The sequence below is a fragment of the Syzygium oleosum genome, unplaced genomic scaffold, assembly GCF_021117445.2.
Source record: "Syzygium oleosum isolate NSW1041296 unplaced genomic scaffold, Sole_v2.1 Sole_v2.20, whole genome shotgun sequence".
NCBI classification, from domain to species: Eukaryota; Viridiplantae; Streptophyta; class Magnoliopsida; order Myrtales; family Myrtaceae; genus Syzygium; species Syzygium oleosum.
The window spans coordinates 3,239,501-3,259,003 of record NW_026607504.1 but is presented as its reverse complement, the minus strand read 5'-3'; the positions used below and the strand labels follow the sequence as shown (position 1 = coordinate 3,259,003).

The window sequence follows — 19,503 nt, the reverse complement described above, 5'->3', positions numbered from 1 at the left end:
TTTTTTATGGAACAAAAAAAAGTTCGGGCCAGAATTATCCCTCGACCTAAAGTTGGTGCTTTTTTTTTTGAATTAACCCCTTTTAACAGTGTTCAAAAGTTTCTAATTTCGAGTGTAGTCTAGTCTAAGAACAATGTTGATTAATTTCATCCTACCTATCTGGTAAATGACTACCTAGATTTACAATTTTATTATATACTCCTGGCTAGCATTATGTAATTGCATTTTGGATGGGTGTTGATCATGCTAAATTACTTATACTCGAGAAAGATTTTCCTTATGAAACATACAATTATTTTCATGAGTTGATAGTACCCTTTTTTTAGGCTAGCCAAGAAACGAAATTTTTCTTGCTAATTATATCCTAGAGTGAAACTTAGTGAAAGTCTTAGTATGGTTCAAGATAATCATGCCACTTCTCTCGTCTTGGCCGAATCTACTCTTGCAAATCAGTTTGCTCGTCCTTTTGATCTCACCACTGATAAAACTATATTACACCGAACAGTTGAAATTACTAAATCCACGACGACTCCGATCCGAGGCAAAGACAAACATTGACCGGTCGCTCGCCATTCAACTATTGCCCCACTTGACGTGACCACCCTAGGATTGGAAATCTTTTGCATTTACTATCAAAGACATTGATATTGTAAGAGAGAGTGGTCGCCGGCGCCAGAGGGTTCAAATGAGGAGTGGCTCCTAGCAGGCTTTTAGGATGGCAAAAAGAATAGGAACGAACCAAATAGTACACCGAATAGGAGAAGAGCGTGCTTGGATAAGTGTGTGTGAAAAAACTGGAATTAACTCATAAAGACGCATTTTGATGTAACGGCAAACTTCAGACCGGAATACTACCGGGATGAGTGACCTCCTAAGAAAGTGTTTGCCCGCAAACCAAAGGTCAAACTTGGTATAAGACGGGCCAAAGCGAATAGGTATTGTGCATACTAGCTTACAATGAATTAGCTAGTTAGCTCTTAATTGATGCTTTAATGTATGAGCAAGTGAAAATTCACATATTCTTGTTATCTCCAGATGCACTGACAACCATCAAAAGGGGCAAACAAGAATGTCTTCGTGCAGTTTCGGCCTTTTAAATCTCCACCATAAAACGAGTTCCAGAATTGGCAAAGAACGGCCCTTTCTAGTTGACCGGTTCATAACAGATTTTCCCCGTTTCTCTCTCTCTCTCTCTCGCTTGCTGTCAATCCGGACAAGCATTCCTGCATTGCTCCAACAAGATTGCCCGACAAGTCATGAAGCAACAAGAAACCAGGGGACGAGTTCCACACGAAAACTACGACGGCTGAACCTGTCCTGAGGCGTCGTATCTCCGGCTGAACAATGGTCGCCGCACGCCTTATCGGGCCGTCCCTGGTCGTCTTGTCCATCGTCCTGATCCTGTCTCCGAGGACATACTCGATATCGCAATCCGACGCATTGCTCAAGCTCAAGAGATCGTTTGCGAATTCTCAGGCCCTGGAATCTTGGGTGCCTAGTTCGGATCCTTGCAGCAATGAGGCCTCCTGGGTCGGAGTCGTTTGCTACAACGGGATTGTCACGGGCCTGCGGCTCGGAAAGATGAGTCTATCAGGGAAGATAGATGTCGATGCATTGACGGAAATCGCAGGCCTGAGATCTCTTAGCTTTGTGAACAACTCCTTTTCCGGTCCGATTCCAGAGTTCAACCGTCTCGGCGCCCTCAAGGCCATTTATCTTTCAGGAAATCAGTTCTCGGGTGAGATCCCAGCAGGTTATTTCTCCGACATGGGGTCTCTGAAGAAATTGTGGCTTTCTCACAATAAGTTCACCGGGACAATCCCATCGTCGGCGGCCCACTTAACCCATCTCATGGAATTACACCTCGAAAACAATGAATTCAGTGGCGCTGTTCCCTCCATTGATGTACCGACGTTGGTGTCGCTCGATTTGTCGAACAATCAGTTGGAAGGGAAAATTCCTCCAAGCCTATCGAAGTTTAACGCGAGTTCGTTCGAGGGAAATTCCGGCCTCTGCGGGGAAAAGTTGGGTAAAGAGTGTCCAAAGGCAGTAGAGCAGCCGCCCCCCGTACCAAATACAACTAGCGCTGGAGGACCGAGCACTGATCGTGGTTCAGTTGATGATCAGCACGATGGTTCAGCAGGCAGCCGGAAAAAAATCATCGTCGTTCTAATTGCGCTGGGAGTGGTGCTTCTGACTATTTTCATTTTCCTGATAATCAGAATGAGGAGACGATCAAAGGTCCAACAGGACTTCAATGTGCTCGGGAAGGAAAATGCAAGTGACCCGATTCAGAAAGACGTTCTTGAAACTGAGAAAAAGGAAGTGCAATTAAGTCGCAAAGGAATGGGCTCGAGCCGTAAGAGTCCTGCCCCTAATGTTGCCAAAGGTTCGGCTACCTGCGACCTGGTTTTGTTAAGCGATGAGAAGGGCGTCTTTGGGATGGCGGATTTGATGAAAGCGGCGGCCGAAGTGTTGGGGAACGGAGGATTCGGATCGTCGTACAAAGCCGTGATGGGTAATGGGGTCACGGTCGTGGTGAAGAGAATAAGAGAGACGGCGGACGGGAAGAGTAAGGATGAGTTTGATGCAGAGATGTGGAAGCTAGGAAGGCTAAAGCACCCTAACATTTTGACCCCTTTGGCTTACCATTACAGGAAGGACGAGAAGTTACTGGTTTGTGAATATGTTCCCAAAGGAAGTCTGCTTTATTTATTACACGGTATGACCTGAAAAGATTTTGTGCATCTCTATCTTTCTTGTTCTGTTTTTTGGTGATTGCTTGTATAATTCCTTCTTTGTGGCAAGTTAGTCTTGACAAATGTGGTTGATGGATCGAACGTTTCAGGTGATCGTGGACCTTCTCACGGAGATCTGAATTGGCCAGTGCGCCTAAAGATCATCAAAGGAATAGCAAAAGGGATGGGCTTTCTGCATGACGAACTTCGTTCTTCCGGCTTGCCCCATGGTAACCTTAAATCAAGCAACATTCTTCTTAATTCGGAATATGAGCCGCTCCTGGCAGACTACGGGTTCAGCTCATTACTTGGCACGTCCCATGTCCCGCAAGAACTATTCGCGTGCAAGGCGCCTGAAGCCGCACAGTTTGGCGGAATATCGCCGAAATGTGACGTGTACTGTCTCGGGGTGGTAATCCTTGAGATCCTCACAGGAAAATTCCCTTCACAATACCTCAGTAATGGGAAAGGCGGAACCGATATCATCGAATGGGTGAGATCGGCGATTTCTGATGGGAGAGAAGCCAAACTGTTCGATCCCGAGATTGCAAACTCAATAAGTTCGTTCCCTGAGATGGAAAAGCTTCTCCATATTGGCGCGGCTTGCACAGAAACTAATCCCGAGCAGAGATTAGACATGAGAGAGGCCCTCAGGAGAATTGACGAGATACAGATGGAGGAAGGTGCAGAGACCAGGACAATAGATGTTTCGCCGCAGTTCAGTGCATTGAGTTTACAAGAAGGCTACAGCGCAAACTCGGGATAGAGAATCGGATCATATAGTTTCGAAGACCGGTCAGGGCGTCGAGATGGCGACAGGTTTACATTCGGCGTGTCATGATTAGAGTCCTTAGACATTAAGTGGTAATGCATGGCAAATTCGAAAAGAAGGATGGTACTGACATCTAGAGTTTTATCTGGTCCACCAATGTGTGTATATTTTGTGCAACAGCGAAGGTGCGAGCAAGTGAAGGAGATGAGAAGAAAGAAATTTAAAGGCACATATCAAGCCAATGTAGTTAGAGCAATTAAATGGCGACTTATGCACTTGCCCAAACTGTAAGTATTCTGTACATGCTCTTCTCTTCAGCCTGCTTTCCGATTATTTACCGTCACTTCGAACAGCATAAGCGAGTTGTTGTGCTTTTTTCTTTCCTTCTCTGCTTTCGAATCTACCAAGGTTAACCGTCTAATGACAAAACGAACAAGCCAACACATTCAATGTAAATCACCTACCTTGCCGAACCCTCGTATCTGAAACTGATTATTTTCGCTTCTTTTCTGCTTATGGTCCCAATTTCCAGAATGTAGATACTTCTGCCAAGTTGAGAAGTTCAACTTCCAAATGATATCCCAAATGTTAAGATTGGCAAGAAACAACTCAGCCACTTCACAAGACCAAAAGCACGACATTTGAGACCGGCTTGTCGAATGCGAAAAACCTTAACACATGTCATCACGTTTGTATCTCGCTACATGGAACATAGTCGAAGCCTTGCTGAAGTAACAGTGAATAAGGTTGCAGCCTTGCCTAAATCACGACTAATTTCATTACGACCGTCCGGACTGAGGAAACATATAATGCCAACATGGATTCGACGACAGATTATCCACAGTAAGATGCTGACGTTCAGTGTTCCAAAGTGCAGACACCCTGCTAATTCCAGAGAATCTTAAGCTTCCCGTGAAGATCCAATTTCAGCTTACATGCTAATAACACAATAAGAAAATGAACCACCCTGAGAAGAATCTGAATATTGAAGGTCAATGCTCGACTGAAAATTAAATATGACACCCTTTGCAACACCAAAACACCACTGCGCTAATATTTGCAGACATGGGTTCAACACATTATGATCAAAAGAGCCCAGGGCTCTACCTCGACGTGCCAAAGCCTATTCGATAGGTATCCTTTTACGCTATTTGCTTCAATGCTTTAATCCAGATCCAAAAACTCCATTCTTTTCCTCATGGTGCCTTTAAGGTCTGAAGCCTCCCTTTCTGCCTTCTGCGCCTGCAGCATCATCAAAGTGAAAAAGCTAAGAAATTTTCATGGCTAAATCAATTTATGCAATCTAGTATACTTTCTTATAATACAACAAGATTAAGAATACACTAACACAGAAAATGAGGTATATTGACATAGAAGCATTACATGAAATCATCTTCCCATGCACTGCTAGGTTAGAAATGGTTTCAGAAGTCAACACTCTTGCTTTTGTTCCATTTCAACTAAAGTCATTGACAAGAAACTGGAAGTTGCAAAAAGTGTGCAACTGGAAGTGTATAAAAAACGTATAATATCCTACGAATTATTTTTTAGGTGCCCCAATAGTCTGACTCAATGAGTTCATACATTGAAGCGAGTGGAAGAGTATAAATGACCAAGATCTTTGACATAACAAAACAGAAACCTCAGAACCTTCATCCAGATATTAACCAAAGAATACCACCAAATTATTACTATTAGCTATTCCTGCCAGAGCCTTCAAATAATTGACATCTTGCAATAATTCAAAACTATTTGCCAAAATCGATAAGCGTGGAAATAATCGACAACTATCAAAGATATGATCAAACACTTAGGAACAGTGTCATTTTGTAGGATCCCACGACTAGCCCACATTCAATAATTTGTGGTACACATACCCTTCTAATTTCGGCTGTTGAAACCCGTCTCATATGTGGGGGAAGTTCCTCTTTTTCAACATCCTGATACATGAGATGCTTGTATGAGGGTACTATAGAGAATAAACGCTGTATGTGAAATTGACAAACACTATAATATTTCCTACCAGTTCACCAATTAAAACTACATTCTCCCCTCGTATTACATAAAGACCTAAAGGGATGTCACAATATAGGTCACCAACAATAGCTCTTTCACATGCGCCCTCTAGAACAGCATTTGCTGCATAAAAAAGGTATAGCAGAATTAGAACACAGGACTTTGCTATTGAAGCATATACTTATGCAGCCACAAAGGATAACAAGCCAAAAGGTTGTACCAAATTGATCGAACGAGCGAAGTATACCCAACAGCTTTCGACCATCTCGCAGCAGTACAAGAAGCTTCTCTGTAAAGCAGAATATCATTCGGACGTAAGAATCTAACATGATGCCACAAACAGACAGCCATTTTTTATTTGTATCTCGTGGAAAGACCAACACGTTTCACCGTCAATAACGAAAGAGAAAAAAACAATAAAAGCAAAAGGAAAGCATGACAAAGTACTGAGGGAAGATAAAATAAAATGACTGACTTGAAGGAGGCTAGCCACCTTTTGTAATAGAGCAGTTAAACATATTTAGCATCACAACTCAATCACGCATATTGCCATATTGGGAGTTTTCAATTGATGGAAGGCCATATACATCTTCCATTGCTTCAAAATGGAAGCAGAAGTTCTTGTAGAATGAATTTCATCAGGAAGCCTACTATTTCTTCAAAGACAATACTTCAGCTGTATATTGTTCTTTCTCAAGATAGCTCTCTCAACTGGGTATTTCAGCCAGAAGTATTAAGAGTAAGGCTCTATCCAAACTAATTCACACTGGTTATAGACAAGAAACGGATAACCTGAGGAGTACTATGGTAGCTTTATGTCCCATCAAACCTCTGTCAAATCATAATTCTCCAGAGATATATCATGATTTCATATTAATTAACCTGGATAGCAAAACTTAATATTTTCACAGGAAGAAGATTCTTGCAGCTGACAACGTCCATGAATTAAGGTCCTGGGCATTACAGTCATCTTTTTGCCGACCCACCAAATGCTACATTCTGTTGAGTCTTATTAGGCTTGTTTTCAACTTCTTCTAAAGTAACAAAATGCTAGCTCTTCTCTCCACTCAGCAAAGCAATGAATTAGATCAGCATAGGTAAAGGCAGTCATACATATCATTTAGGGTAAGAAAAATGAGTATTAGCATGAATGACTTAATCATCTGCTCTTCAGAAACATCAGAGCAAAAGGATTGGTGACTGAAAAACTGCATGCAACAACATCTTTGGCTTAACCAGTACCAACTGACTATGTAGTCTCACAGCCTACTGAACATAAAATAGTGGAAAGTTGTAATTAATTTTCCCTTGCAAACACAGATAGCATTGTCACTAGTTCTCCCTATAAAACCTTTATAGCACCAGATAAACATGTGCAGGCTTGGTGTCCTTACGCACATGCACACATCTCTTTATACAACTATAAACATCATTCCGCAGACAAACAATAACACAAGAAGCCAACACAATAAACCAAGATAGCACTCCCATTCAAAACCCAACGGGTCAAAATCATTGCTCTATATATCATAATACATCCTAGACATCAAGATGCACTGCCATCATATAGAGTTAAACATAAGAGATGAAAGTCTCAAAACCATTCGTAAATAGCGGCGTTTTTCAACGAACAACTCAACCGGCATCAACAAACTCATTAACAAGACAACAGTATAATTTATGCAAATGTGAAATTAAAGCGAAAAAACCTACTGTCAAGATAGCTGGCGAGAGAAGTCGACAGGTAAGTGTCTTCAGCACTTGCCCAAGACATCGATAATTAGCCTCGACTTTCGCGTTAAGTCTAACAGAATCACCTCAGAATCCACCAAATACCAATCCAGAAATGGCATTGACAGCTACGAACACCTCTTCTTCAATCCCCCTCGCCACGCAACGCCAAAGCCTTCACTAACCAGCTAAAGAACAACACCCAATTCACTAAAAGAAACCTAATTTCAAACACAATGAGCAAATTGAATGCAAGCCGCCGGTTTCTCAAAGCGCGAATTGACACTTCTCCTCGTGTTTTGCAGCAACACCACAAGCAAAACAAGAGCAAATTCTGCACCTACTTCCCACTTCCCAATATAAATCAATCGACCCGAAACTCGCTTCGACGAATTAATCCAGAAAACCCCACAATTCTCCCCAGGCTTCAAGACCAGACAAGAAAGATGGGAACTTTAGAAGGTGAGCGAGAAGCAAATCAGATCCAAGATGGGATTTTTACGAGAGGTTGCGATCAAGAATCCAAGAGGGTGAGAAAGGGAGACGAAAGTAGCATTTGTGAGGGAGAAAGATTTGGTTTGACCTTCTAGGGCTCAAAGGGTTTCCCTATCGAGCGAATTTAAGCAGCGTTCGAGTGGATTGATGAAAGACTCGATCTTGATTTTTGGTGGAGCGCAGCTGAAAAGTGTGACAGTGGGGAGCGGAAGAAACTTTCGGAATTCTGAATGACATGGCCAGTTTTTGAGATTTCCTGCTTTTGGCCCGGAGGTTTAACTTTGTTTTACATTTTGACCCCTTTTGTAGAAGAGTATTTATACAGATTCGGACGAAAATAAAACCGACACAAACACACACACCACCGTTATCAAATGTGAAAAGTTGAATTTCCTAATTGATTCAATTCTAGTTGGAACTTGGATAATTACTGTCGTGTGTTTCAAGCATCAGTCATCTTCGGATCAAGAAAAAGAAAATCACAAATCAATCAAATTAGATTATTCTCGACTGATCAAAACAAAAAATTGTGGCTTAAATTAGTTCGATTTCAGGTCTTTATGTGCAATTCTCACATTGACAGAATCAAGATACTAAAACAACTTCAACCTACTTTTTCCAACCCAGTTCAAGAGTTCGAGTTAGTTTAAATTTGGATACTGAATGTTTAACGCAAATTCGATGAACCCATGAGATATTATCTAGAGCTAGTCATAAGATCAATCAAGTGGGCTCAATAAACTCACTTAATTCGCGCCGACGTGCTTGACTTGCTTATTGCATAAGGTGCAAAAGACATCAATAACAAATTCTAATCCAATGCTCAGTACCCCGTACCTACCATTTGATGGTATATTTGTTCTCTTCAGTTATGGCATAGAAGACCTTGCCTTAGTCCTTTTCCCTCTTGAAAGAAGAACTGTCAGGTAGATTATTTCAAAGATGTTTATAATATTTCTTACTATTTTACAGACTTTACAAAAACGAGAAATGGTCAAGAGAAAAGAGAATAACAGTAAGAAAGATGGGAAATTGTGGATTGTGTCCAGCTTTGCCAGAATATGCACTACAGATAATCCATAGGAGATATGTCCATTAACATGTGTTGAGACTGACCAACAGAAACAACCATGAAAAAAAGGGGAGAAATTTTGGAATTTAGCACAGTCCAACTAATTGAAAGCAACTCTTTCCTGATCCTTCATATGAGCCAACTTAGATCCTCAGATGAACTTATTGACGACTTCGTTTCAAAGATATATCAACAGCTTCTCCATGTCCGAGGTCCCAGCTAAGGAATATGAGCCGCAAAAACTAAGTGATGAAAAATGAATCTGCATAGTAGGTTTTGGTCGTGCCAAGAATTGTGTTATTTGAGGGCAGAGAAGTAAGGGATGCAAAAGATTACTCATTCAAAAGCAAATTGAAATTAGTTTTATTACCTTGTAGTGTATTTCTGTAGCAGATGGCAAGTAGATCAAATCTCAAGGACAATATCTGCAACAAAAGAGAAGCATGATTTGAATGCAAGCTCTTGTGATATTTTCAGTGAGTTAGTTAGATTTGTTGCGAAAAGTTGGGATGATCCCAGGGTGAACTTACATTCAGAATCTGTCTTGTCCCATTTAGAGCCTTCATCTGCTTCCTCCTGCTTTTCTTTCTCTGCTCTCAAGATCGGCTTGTCCTCTAAGTACCTTTTCATCGACGATGCCCGAGAAGTATTTTGCGGGTACATTTTCTTGCGAATTAATGTCCTCAGAAGCTGCTAGGAAGAAGCATGAAGGTGGCAACATTAGTCAAACCAAATGGACAAAAAAAATTTCTTTCCGTAGTTTAGATTTTAACATCTAGAAGCGGAAAAGTTATATGCATTAGTTTCTTTTTGTGGTCAATAAGTCGTGCACAATATTCCTATTTTAGGTGCTAGGTAGCTTAATATCTGTGATCATTTTCTGTGTTCTATGAGATAGAACTTTTGGACCAGCTAGTTTTTTGTGCAGTCGTCCTGTCTACACATCTGATGAATACGGAGGTTTCAAGATCTTCGTAGACAAAGATGAATCAAAGTAGATCGGCACTCCTCATATGCACATCTAGACTCGTCAATCTTTCCACCGTGATCATGGTTTAAATCAAATAATCTAACTAGAGATATGATCTAACTAGTGTGTTTTCTCTGTACCTTCTCCATTCTTGACTCGGGGAGCGGATCTCTCAAGCTAGTCGCCGGTGCAAATCCGCTTCTGCAAACGAACATCTTCTTAAGAAGGAACGAAATGGACTTTTTCCCGATTGCTTTCTTGCCATTATCTGCACAGATCTCCTTACATTTACCAATGATAATACTTATAGTCCTCTCAATATCCTCATCCCTATCCCCTGGCTTGCTGCACAAGGAACTACTAATCCGCCTGTCGACCTCCAAGCTTGATGGGCAGTTTAGGAACCTGTCCAGTGGCAGATCTGTGGTTTCTCTTTCAACTTTAGAGGAAGGCTTCCGGGATAAGAGTTTGGTCAAAGCTTTCTGTAATTTCCCAACTTCTTCAGGGGTGAAGTCTGATATATCGGGTGAGGAAGCCGGATTTTCCTGATCATTGTTTTGGCTGTCTTCGTTATGTCCCTGAAGATTGTTTTGGCTTTCTTCGTTATGTCCCTGAAGATTGTTTTGGCTTCCTTGGTTTTCTCCTAGATCACTGTTCCCAAAGGTTCCAATTGCCAGCAATCCCTGTGGCCAGTCGCTGAATTCTTCTCTAGGTTCTTGTTTCACAGGATGATCTGTACAATCAAGTACCAAACTAATTAAAAAATTGATCCAAGGGTAGAAGTAAGCTCACTTCTCAAAACTTTAGTTATGTTGATGGTAGATGATTGGTTCTTCGTGCGTATTTATTATACCACTGTTGAGAAAAAGAAAACAAATGATGATGTAAGATCACAGCCCGGTATACAGTTGAAAACACTTCCTATGGACTCCAAAAAGAGAAAAGAAAGCACTTTCTTCTATACAAAGTGAATGAACAAAAATCTTCGAGTTACCATCTTGCCCGTTCAGATTGTATTCTTCGAATCTATGAATTCAAGTAGGATTTTGTGTTTCAATTTTCTGTTCACAGGAAAAGGTTTTTATTTCATTGGCACTAGTAATCATCACCAAGAAAAGCCATTTTGGCATATTTAAAAGGAACTTCTAGGCTTCGACCAAAAAAAAAAAAAGGGAACTTCTAGACGACCTCGGATCATTTGGGAGGACATCATGCTCCATTCAGATAGATCTTATTCATTGACGCCAACCTTTTGGATTAATTTCGAGAACTAAAATGATTGGTCCAAAAGTCGATTGTGTTAGAATACGAGGCCGATAATCTCTCTATCCATCACTGTGCACACTTGCGAAATGCCCAAAGCAACTATTCTAGATAGCAGGCTAGATGGGAGACGAGAGAAGAGGCTCAAATAGCCAGAAGATCTCTTTTGATACCTTATGAAGCAAGATAGTTAGTATATTCTTAGCCAATACGAAGCAAGACATTTCGATGACAGAGTTGACCAAGACACTGAGAAAGCGAAAGAGCTGACTTGATACGGTCTATGAACACTTACATTTACTGGCGGGTACTGGTTCTGGTTTTGCATTCCCTTTTGGACCACTTAGCTTGTTCTGCACCCAACTGAATAGCTGCAACCCAAAATGTCTAAATTAGAACTCGTACAGGACTTGAACACACGAGCAAAGCCACATGCAACATGACCTCACACACAATTTACCTTCATTTTCAGGGAAACAAGGAGGCAAAGCTCGAAGCTCTTTCACTCCTTGGATGAGTAGGAAGCTGTATTATTGGCTTTTGGAAAAACCAAAAGCTGGCAGAAAAAAAACTCAGTGGGAGATTGCTTGACAGACTGAGACCCCGGTGCAGAAGAAAGCAGATCTTAAAGGCCAATGAGAACTGAGCTTTGGGAGTGCAAATTCAAGATTTTGAGCCTTGGTGAATTTGACTGCCAACCTGAACTAGCTTCCCACTTGGTTCAAGTTCCTAAAAGCAGCTTTGCTTTCTCCCACTCAACAAGTATATATCTTTCTCAAAGCTTTGAATTGAACACACACACCTGAATGAGTGAGTCAGTCTATCTTACACAAATTACAACTAATATACACACATTCCCATCAGCACAAAAACATTCCCTCTGATATTTTACTCATATCATCTATGAATGTGTGCGTGTACAAGTATTCTAAACACATGGGGGTCCAAATAAGCTTTTTCTGGAACAAACCCTCAAAAGGGGCCACAAAGAGTGGCGCTCATGTCAGCCATTGGATTGGGGGAAATGCAGAGATCCAAAGACACCCATTAAGTAGAGAGAAAGAAACGTGATATCAATCTCCAGACACAAACCTTTTATAATCTAACGATAAGGGGAGTGACACGAGGGGATGCCCTAAATATTGGTCTGGTCCTGAGGGACAACGTCTCCCTCCGTTTTTTTCAGCTAAATTCTCTTATTAATCCCGAAAGCTTTTTAAAAGAAAAAGAAAGGGAGCTTTGCTTGGACTCCTCTTTCTTGGTTAGCAGAAAGAAATCTCCCGAAAGAACACTTGAGATGGCAAGAAGGAATCAAAAGGATTAGTTGATTGAAAAAGGGGATTTGGAATTTATTTCTCAAAAAGCGCGAGGTATTGGATTTGCTACTCACGCACTCACTCGAGGCCGCGCTTCAAGAAAGCATGCCTTGGTCAACCTGACTACACTCGAGAGGTGAACTTAGCCTGGTACGCGAAGGCTCGTGTCTTACTGTCAAAGCATTGATTTTTTTCATGAACTATTAGAAGTTTCTCGGAGGGATCCTGGTTGAAAGGCCAACTTTCATCTAATTAATTTTATTTAACCTTTTCTGGTTTAATCAAACGAATAATCAACTCATGTCGAGACAAGAAGATTCGCGAGAAATTACTCCCTGCCCAAAGATTTTTATGTCGAGAATGTTCCAGAGCCCGAGATTTTTCTTTAAGTCCTTTCGTATATAAAGTCTAATCGCCTAATTACTTACAGTACAAAGGTTTTTGTTATCTGAGATTTGCATGCCCTGGTGAAGCTTCCTAGTTAACCACTCGCCATATTCTGAAACTTGTAAAAGGACGACAGAGAGGAGATTGCACCACCCCTTGCTTATGGGAATTGGATAGGTAGATGCACAAACAGAGATCATGGTCAACTTGCTTGTACTTTGGGACTTGGTTAAAAGGCTCGAATGCACCAGATAAATCCTTGGTCTTCGCCTACACTGGATCTGGACCGTTTCGGGATCGATTCTCCGATGCTGTTGTTCATTTTCCAAAAGGGCTAGAAGAGATATGACCTAGTGCTCGCCAAATTTTTGAAAGGAGAATCAGAGTGAAAAACGAACACGGCCATGAGGGAACCATGTCACATTGTTGGCACCGTGGCGGCAACCAGTTCTCGAAACCACGATGGTGATACTGGGTGGCGACGGTAATCATACTTGTTTATCAGCAAACTCAAGTTCCATCTCCACTTATTGTTAGTACATTTGACTTCCATTTCCTATTGTTGTCGTTATTATTGTCATTAATATTATTATTCAGATTTAACGGAATATTAGGAAATTCACCGAAAATTCAGAACGACATTAAAACCCCCATTTATTTTTACGATTTAAATAATATTTTTATCTAATCATTCATTTTTCGTACCCTAAACATCGCAAATATCAAATTCCCAACAAAGCCATCAAACTGTAGATGCAAGAAACCCCTCCCTTTTTTTTCCTTTTAAGGTACCAAATGGGATCCTCTTGGAGTCACAGCAGATCAGGAAAGTTGGCTACGTGCCACGCCGTCAACCGTTCCCGCCACGTCGTGTCCGACCAACACGTGTACGGAGTTGACCTTTTTTTAACCCCCTCAATTAAGGAAATTATATGTTTCTTTATGTTCCCCCCTAACTAAAAATACCAGCTCCCCTGAGATAAATTAGGAATTAAAATAAATAATCGCGATCAAAATTAAGATGATGTTTGCCCTCAAAGGTTTTCAGGACACTCTAACCTGATTGGATCGAGCCAATAATAAACAGTATCTTTAAGCACGCCAAGGGTGATTAACTTTGACCTAAACACAGTTCGCCTTGTAGACTTTTCCTCCGTCACAGCTTTTCGAATCGACACGCCAAATGATGGATTCAAGCCCAATACTTATATTCCCTAATCACGGGATTAATTTGATTAATCCGGAAAAGGGGCCATTGGTGGACATAAGTACTGCTTCGGGCCGCGCACAGAAACTTTTCATCCCTCCCTCCTGCATAAATGCCGCCTCGTCCCATGGCGGTTTGCCATGGAAGAGAATGAATTCATGTGGTTCTGATGGATTCACGTCGCTCCCCGATCAAACTTAAGCAAATTTAAAGTAAAACAAAACAAAACCCCTTTTGAGGCAGAAGCATAGCTGTTCAATGTTCTTTGGTCAGGAAATACAATGACAGCAACAGGCCTCTGCCTCGACTCAAAAACTTCAGGACTGCAGCAAGCAAATCACAAAGCGAATTGTTTGGTGAGAACTCAATAAATATCTTCGGTGGGTATCGTCACTCGATCCGTCACCCAGAAGCCTAGAAGTTCTACAGATCGTGGAAAAAAAGGGGGTACCTCGAGATGCATGTAGGAAAATGCAATGGGCAAAGGCCGAAAGAGAATTCTGAAGAATCACTCCCACCAAGGTAAAAATAAACGAGCAAAATAGGGAAAGGACTATCAAAAAGGGTTCAAAGCAGTCCATGTGGGGGTGTTGACATCGAATAGACGCCTAGGGCTTGGAGAATCCAAGCTACTAATCCCAACCATGAGCTAGGCTTGCCATATCTGGAATGTTACACACCTTACCAAAAATAAACTAAGACCTTGGGTGATGTGGACGCCTACCCTCCAGGAAATTGGTGGGCCTTGGAATTTGACTAGGCTCGATTTTCACTGGACCATTCCATTAATTAAGGCACCAAGTGTCCCGAGCAAATCTTCCACAGTACAAAACTAGCCCTGGAGTCAAGCTACAATCTCATCAAAGTAATAGCAAGACAGAGAGAAAGGCCACGTACCCCACTATCCAAATGCAATGAGTGCACGCACGTTTGTGATTCCTTTTTTAAAGCACGAGTTCATGCACATCTTCATCACCATAGATTTGCATCAAATAAGAGGCAACTGCTGTCAAGAGCTGGGAGGAAGATGGGGCACTGCTCACAATGGCTGCTCTCATCACAGTAGAGAATTTTGCACCGGCAGAATAAGATGAAATCCCCAGAAAGCAGGGGAAACCTATTCAAGCTCGCATTTGCAGCGCACATCTCAGCAGTACTCTCCGCTCCACCATATAAAATTAGGGCATCCTCAGCTATTCCATTGCCTAGATTGATACGCAGAACCAATTCCTATGTGACTTAGAGACACTTGAAGATGTGATGAGGCCAAACAGAGCAGTCAATGAAATAAAGTGGAACACTTGTTTTTTTTTTTGGTAAGGAAATAAAGTGGAACACTTGTTTATGTTTATTATAATGAATAATGATTAAGTTGTCTCATACAACTATCTGATTCAGGTTATCAAAATGAATGATGAACAGGGGAAGGTTTCTAAACCTAGCCTAGTCTGTCTAGTTTTTCTCCTCGCTGAGATGGGAGTTATCACCATGAGTACGACTCCTACCATAACATTGCCCCAAGAACAGAGAACTGTGCCGGTTGAAAGAGAGCTTTTCTTGATCAGACAACACCCGGATTTGAACGGTCTAACTTTGATAGAAACAACTCTACTCTACCTATGGTATACAAGGGAGAGAGTTCTAAGTCATTCGTCCCTTCACTTCATCCTCACTATTCAATCTTCTTCACGCCGGAAAGTTGACAGCTAGATAATGAGGCAAATCCAGGACAGTAGCAGCCACTTTTTTTTTTATATCCTTATCCACATGCAGTAACAACGCCACATGCACAATACACACACCCACTCGGCATGAATGATATAAGAGATTCAAAGTGCACTTAAGTGTCAGCCCAATCTATCACAACCTCCATCCTAAAGCACTTAGATCTTGAAGACAGAGAGCCAGGAGGTACAAAAGTAGATCCTTGGTCAAATGGCTGAAAAGAAACAGGAGTTGTTGACACTTGACCAGAAGGAGCTGCCTCCTATCCCATTTTAGCTTTCTATACCGAAAGCCTACTACCAACTTAAAGTCAAAACTGCTCCACTTACAAATTGGGTTCAAATGCTCTAATTCTTCATCATCTTTGTGTAACAAAGTCCTTTTCATTTTGTTTTCTCATTCTCTTATCCATTCTCTGTTACCCTGGTGTACATCTTTTCCATGACTAAAATTCCACTAATCACAGAAACAATCATACTTACTAATCCTGATGTTAACGGCACTGTTTCAAATTTAGTAGAGTATTATTTAATTTAATATCTAGTTGTCTGAATACAACGTTTTCTGCAAAACAGCTAATCCTAGAAGGAATATCTTGTCCAGAGACCTTGGCCAGCCAGCAACCGAAAGCCCTTCCCCGAGAGTGCGGGTTTCCCAAAAAGAGAGAACAAAAATCTGAAGCTGTATCTTCTAAGTGCCATGACTAGCCAAAAAGTAACAAACCACATCAAGAGAGGAGCATAGCGTCATCCAGGAAGAGTGCTACATTATGCAAACTATCCTGGAAAATCCTATCAGCCACATATTGAATGAGTAAACAATTGGACTAAGTATATCAGGTGAAACCCAGAACCACTTTTTGGGGCATTTAGTGATCACATAAATGAATCCTGCAACACCATGAGATGCAAACCTGATTAAGCAGGTCCCCTATTGTTTCTCCAATTTTACACTTCAGGCTTGAGATCTTCAGCTACACACGCGAACTATTTTGAGCTGACAACAACTAAGCATGCAGGGCTTACCTCTGTAGTTATCGCCACGTCAAAGTGGCTCCACAAAAACGATAAATTCAGCGAAACAGAATTAAAATTTAATGGAAATGATCCTCTATGCCAGTCTCAAGTAGATGAGGAATCTGTCTCATATGGTTTTAACCGAAGAGGTTAAAGAGGCTCAAAGGGATACTCCGTATTTTCCGGCTACAGTTCGTCATGTTCAATATCTTGCACCCCTGTCAATAGAATAAATGTAAAAAAGTCATGCTTCTGTTGATCGTCTTCTTTACTAATGGTTCTCCAATTAAAGATTTGTCAATACCTAAGGACAATAAAGGGCATCATTTGCTGTGCTAGTCCATCTTCCACTGTGGTATTTCATTTCACAGTAGGACTATGACCCTATCCAACATCTTAGTTCTATTTCTCTAACTGAAAATGACAATTACAATCAAGTTTAAGAATTCCCTATTAGGCAACTCTTCCCTTTCCTGATTTTGGCAAGTTCAATAGATGTATAATTGTGACTACCTTATAGATTCCATATTTATCCTTACAATGAATCTAAGAGAAAGCATATGATTTCTGAAAAGGGCAATAGAAGCTCACCTGAAGGCATAGAGTCAAAGAAAAATGATATCTCTCTTTGGGCTGATTGAGGTGAATCAGAACCATGAACACAATTCTTCTCAGCATCAGTCCCACACATTGCTCTAATGCTGTAGGCAAAGTAGAAACAATCATTTCACAACTTGACAGACAGCAGCTAACTATTTTGAGAATGGTTAGGAAACTCGCTCATGAATCCAAAATTTTATGTTGAACGAAATTTGCAACACGAGCCAACATAGAAAACCAATTAGATGCAAGCTATCTCTAATTACCTTTGAGGATGAGTAATTTTAGCTTTGCTTGCATCTGTTGGCCCAATTAAAGTACGCCAGCTAGAAACAGCGTCATCCTTTTCCAAAACCATAACCAACACTGGACCACTAACAGAAGCACACTGTTAGGCGCACATATGCAAGAGGATTAAGGAGGAGAATGCAGATAGATGAAGAGTCAATGAGTAATTTATCCTCTATGTGAGAAAGACAAGAACCAGAATGAAATTAAGTGCACAAGCTGGGCCACCTTCCACTCAAATAAATATCCAAGCCTACAAGAGATTATCTGTGAACTTGTTCAGGCATGTTTTTCTTCGAGCTAAAAAACCTTATAATGCCAAGAGGAAAACAAAAACAAATTGAGGAAGCAGCTTCTGGACTAGCAGAAACTCAACACGCCAAAGTTGTACCATTCAAGATGATCATAACCAGGAGACCAAGGTGACAATTTCAATATGCATGATAATCCCAAAGTACGAGTACGGCACTATTAGGACAAGAGGTAATATACCTCGTCATGTATTGGACGAGGCTGTGAAAGAAGCTCCTTGCAGAGTGCTCAGCATAAAAGCTCGCTGCACTTTCTTGATCTAACTGAACAATCTTTTCCATTACGATTCTGAAGCCAGACTCCAAAATAATCTCCTTTACTGCATCCGTGTGGTTGCCGAACAATCCGTCTGGCTTAATGATGGCCAATGTTCTTTCACTTTTTGCTTCACCGCCAGAAGACCTACACGCCTTTGAGCAGTTATGAGTCGTCACAACCCACAAAACACCAATATTGCCCACAATTTGAGATGCAAACAGAGATAATCTTCTGTTGTGAAATTCTCATAGTTCTTCTTTCCTTCCGACCATCAAATTTCAAATACCCAAATCCTGATTCATAGTCTATAGCTACTTCAACCGAATAAAAAGCACAAAAGCCAGCCACATTAATAGTAGGCCAGTTTCTGATGAAGTGGGAAGTCAGGAAAGATGCGGTTTTTCCGACATTATTACGCTCGACATACATCATTAACCTTGATAGAATCCATTTTGAGGTAACGAATGTCAGAGAGTGCACACAACAGAGTAGAGCAGACAGCAAAAGAGAAAAAACTCTCACTCAGCACGCGGTTGCAGAGAGAACCAAAGTAACGAATGAAACGTTGTCTTGCTATCGAGCCCGATTTCATTTCCCACTTCCCAGTAACCCCAAAAAAAGGCGATCCTAACACCAGTCAACCGGGAAAAACGAAACCCTAGCTGCAATTACCTGGCGACAGACAACACGAAGAAGAAGAAGAACGCAGCCGAACGGACCGTCATCCGGAGCATGCTAACTGCACACAAATAAAGAAAGAAGGAAGAAGGAAAAAAAAACAGCATCGTCATCATCCATGGAGTTGCGCGAAAACGAAAATCGACAAGCAGCCGCCGACAGATCACCAGCAACCCGCCACCGCCGACGGCACAGCGGGATCGCCTCGGGAAAACCTAACGAAACCGTCCGACGCGGGATCGCGCGCGTCGAGCGACCTCCGACCTGCTCGTTCGGCAGAAGGACTTGGGAGGGGGGATCGGACGGTCGGGGGTGGGGGGGGGAGTTCCGGATTTTCTCGGGAAATCGGGAAGGAAAGTTCGTCGCCGGCGGAATCAAAACTGGAGCGCGCGGCAGAAGGAAGGCGGGAGTGCGAGAGGCGAAATTGGTCATTTCCCGATTGCTCTATTATGGCTGCGTTTGGGATTGGCTTTAGGAAGCCACTTTGGGCACCTAAAGCCCTTCAGGCTAAAATTGGGTGCTTGGCAAATTTTTTTTGAAACCCTATTTGAGCCAAAGTTGGCCTTGTGAAGGCTAAAAGCCCAAGGCAGGTCCTAGGCTGTCTTGGGTTTTTAGCTTTCTCGGTAAGCAACAGTACCCGGGTAAGTAAAAAAAATTTC

The 19,503-nt window shown here is 41.6% G+C and overlaps 4 protein-coding genes across 5 annotated transcripts; 1 reads left to right on the top strand and 3 right to left on the bottom strand.

Annotated features, from left to right (window-relative positions):
• Nucleotides 1-1,022: 1,022 nt before the first annotated feature.
• LOC115691064 (pollen receptor-like kinase 3) lies at nucleotides 1,023-3,868 on the top strand. The gene is made up of 2 exons (XM_030617626.2): nucleotides 1,023-2,722; nucleotides 2,849-3,868. The coding sequence occupies exons 1-2, from the start codon at nucleotides 1,345-1,347 to the stop codon at nucleotides 3,502-3,504; spliced, it is 2,034 nt and encodes a 677-aa protein (XP_030473486.1). The 5' UTR covers nucleotides 1,023-1,344; the 3' UTR covers nucleotides 3,505-3,868.
• Nucleotides 3,869-4,265: 397 nt separating this feature from the next.
• On the bottom strand, nucleotides 4,266-7,993 carry LOC115691065 (sm-like protein LSM1B). Its single transcript, XM_056320455.1, has 5 exons — nucleotides 7,240-7,993; nucleotides 5,747-5,815; nucleotides 5,534-5,649; nucleotides 5,388-5,450; nucleotides 4,266-4,752 (listed from the first exon to the last, which is right to left on the bottom strand). Exons 1-5 carry the CDS (start codon nucleotides 7,298-7,300, stop codon nucleotides 4,675-4,677), a joined length of 387 nt encoding a protein of 128 aa, XP_056176430.1. The 5' UTR covers nucleotides 7,301-7,993; the 3' UTR covers nucleotides 4,266-4,674.
• Nucleotides 7,994-8,643: 650 nt separating this feature from the next.
• Nucleotides 8,644-12,416, bottom strand: LOC115691050 (protein NEGATIVE GRAVITROPIC RESPONSE OF ROOTS-like). The gene is made up of 6 exons (XM_030617610.2): nucleotides 11,518-12,416; nucleotides 11,353-11,428; nucleotides 9,935-10,527; nucleotides 9,355-9,514; nucleotides 9,195-9,249; nucleotides 8,644-9,086 (listed from the first exon to the last, which is right to left on the bottom strand). Exons 1-5 carry the CDS (start codon nucleotides 11,521-11,523, stop codon nucleotides 9,230-9,232), a joined length of 855 nt encoding a protein of 284 aa, XP_030473470.1. The 5' UTR covers nucleotides 11,524-12,416; the 3' UTR covers nucleotides 8,644-9,086; nucleotides 9,195-9,229.
• Nucleotides 12,417-13,735: 1,319 nt separating this feature from the next.
• LOC115691024 (probable nucleoside diphosphate kinase 5) lies at nucleotides 13,736-19,222 on the bottom strand. 2 transcript variants are annotated; one of them, XM_056320206.1, is made up of 6 exons: nucleotides 19,012-19,222; nucleotides 18,839-18,905; nucleotides 18,089-18,310; nucleotides 17,575-17,682; nucleotides 17,300-17,409; nucleotides 13,736-15,172 (listed from the first exon to the last, which is right to left on the bottom strand). In XM_056320206.1, the coding sequence occupies exons 2-6, from the start codon at nucleotides 18,898-18,900 to the stop codon at nucleotides 14,940-14,942; spliced, it is 735 nt and encodes a 244-aa protein (XP_056176181.1). In that variant the 5' UTR covers nucleotides 18,901-18,905; nucleotides 19,012-19,222; the 3' UTR covers nucleotides 13,736-14,939. The 2 variants fall into 2 exon arrangements, with proteins under 2 accessions (XP_056176181.1, XP_030473419.1); XM_030617559.2 differs by lacking the exon at nucleotides 13,736-15,172 and adding an exon at nucleotides 16,528-16,926 and having other exon boundaries at nucleotides 18,839-19,222.
• Nucleotides 19,223-19,503: the final 281 nt, after the last annotated feature.

Bases quoted from the DNA above. Each gene is read 5' to 3' on its own strand.
- LOC115691064 (XM_030617626.2), top strand. From the start codon at position 1,345: ATGGTCGCCGCACGCCTTATCGGGCCGTCCCTGGTCGTCTTGTCCATC. The intron at 2,723-2,848 runs GTATGACCTGAA...CGAACGTTTCAG, and splicing joins TCTGCTTTATTTATTACACG to GTGATCGTGGACCTTCTCAC.
- LOC115691065 (XM_056320455.1), bottom strand. From the start codon at position 7,300: ATGTCTTGGGCAAGTGCTGAAGACACTTACCTGTCGACTTCTCTCGCC. The intron at 5,451-5,533 runs GTAGGAAATATT...CTCATGTATCAG, and splicing joins TAGTTTTAATTGGTGAACTG to GATGTTGAAAAAGAGGAACT. The intron at 4,753-5,387 runs GTATGTGTACCA...ATGATGCTGCAG, and splicing joins CAACAGCCGAAATTAGAAGG to GCGCAGAAGGCAGAAAGGGA.
- LOC115691050 (XM_030617610.2), bottom strand. The intron at 10,528-11,352 runs GTAAGTGTTCAT...TTGATTGTACAG, and splicing joins ACCAGTACCCGCCAGTAAAT to ATCATCCTGTGAAACAAGAA. The intron at 9,250-9,354 runs GTAAGTTCACCC...CTTTTGTTGCAG, and splicing joins GGACAAGACAGATTCTGAAT to ATATTGTCCTTGAGATTTGA.
- LOC115691024 (XM_056320206.1), bottom strand. From the start codon at position 18,900: ATGCTCCGGATGACGGTCCGTTCGGCTGCGTTCTTCTTCTTCTTCGTG. The intron at 18,311-18,838 runs GTAATTGCAGCT...AAAGGCGTGTAG, and splicing joins TTCGTGTTGTCTGTCGCCAG to GTCTTCTGGCGGTGAAGCAA. The intron at 17,683-18,088 runs GTATATTACCTC...TGCTTCTGTTAG, and splicing joins CTCGTCCAATACATGACGAG to TGGTCCAGTGTTGGTTATGG.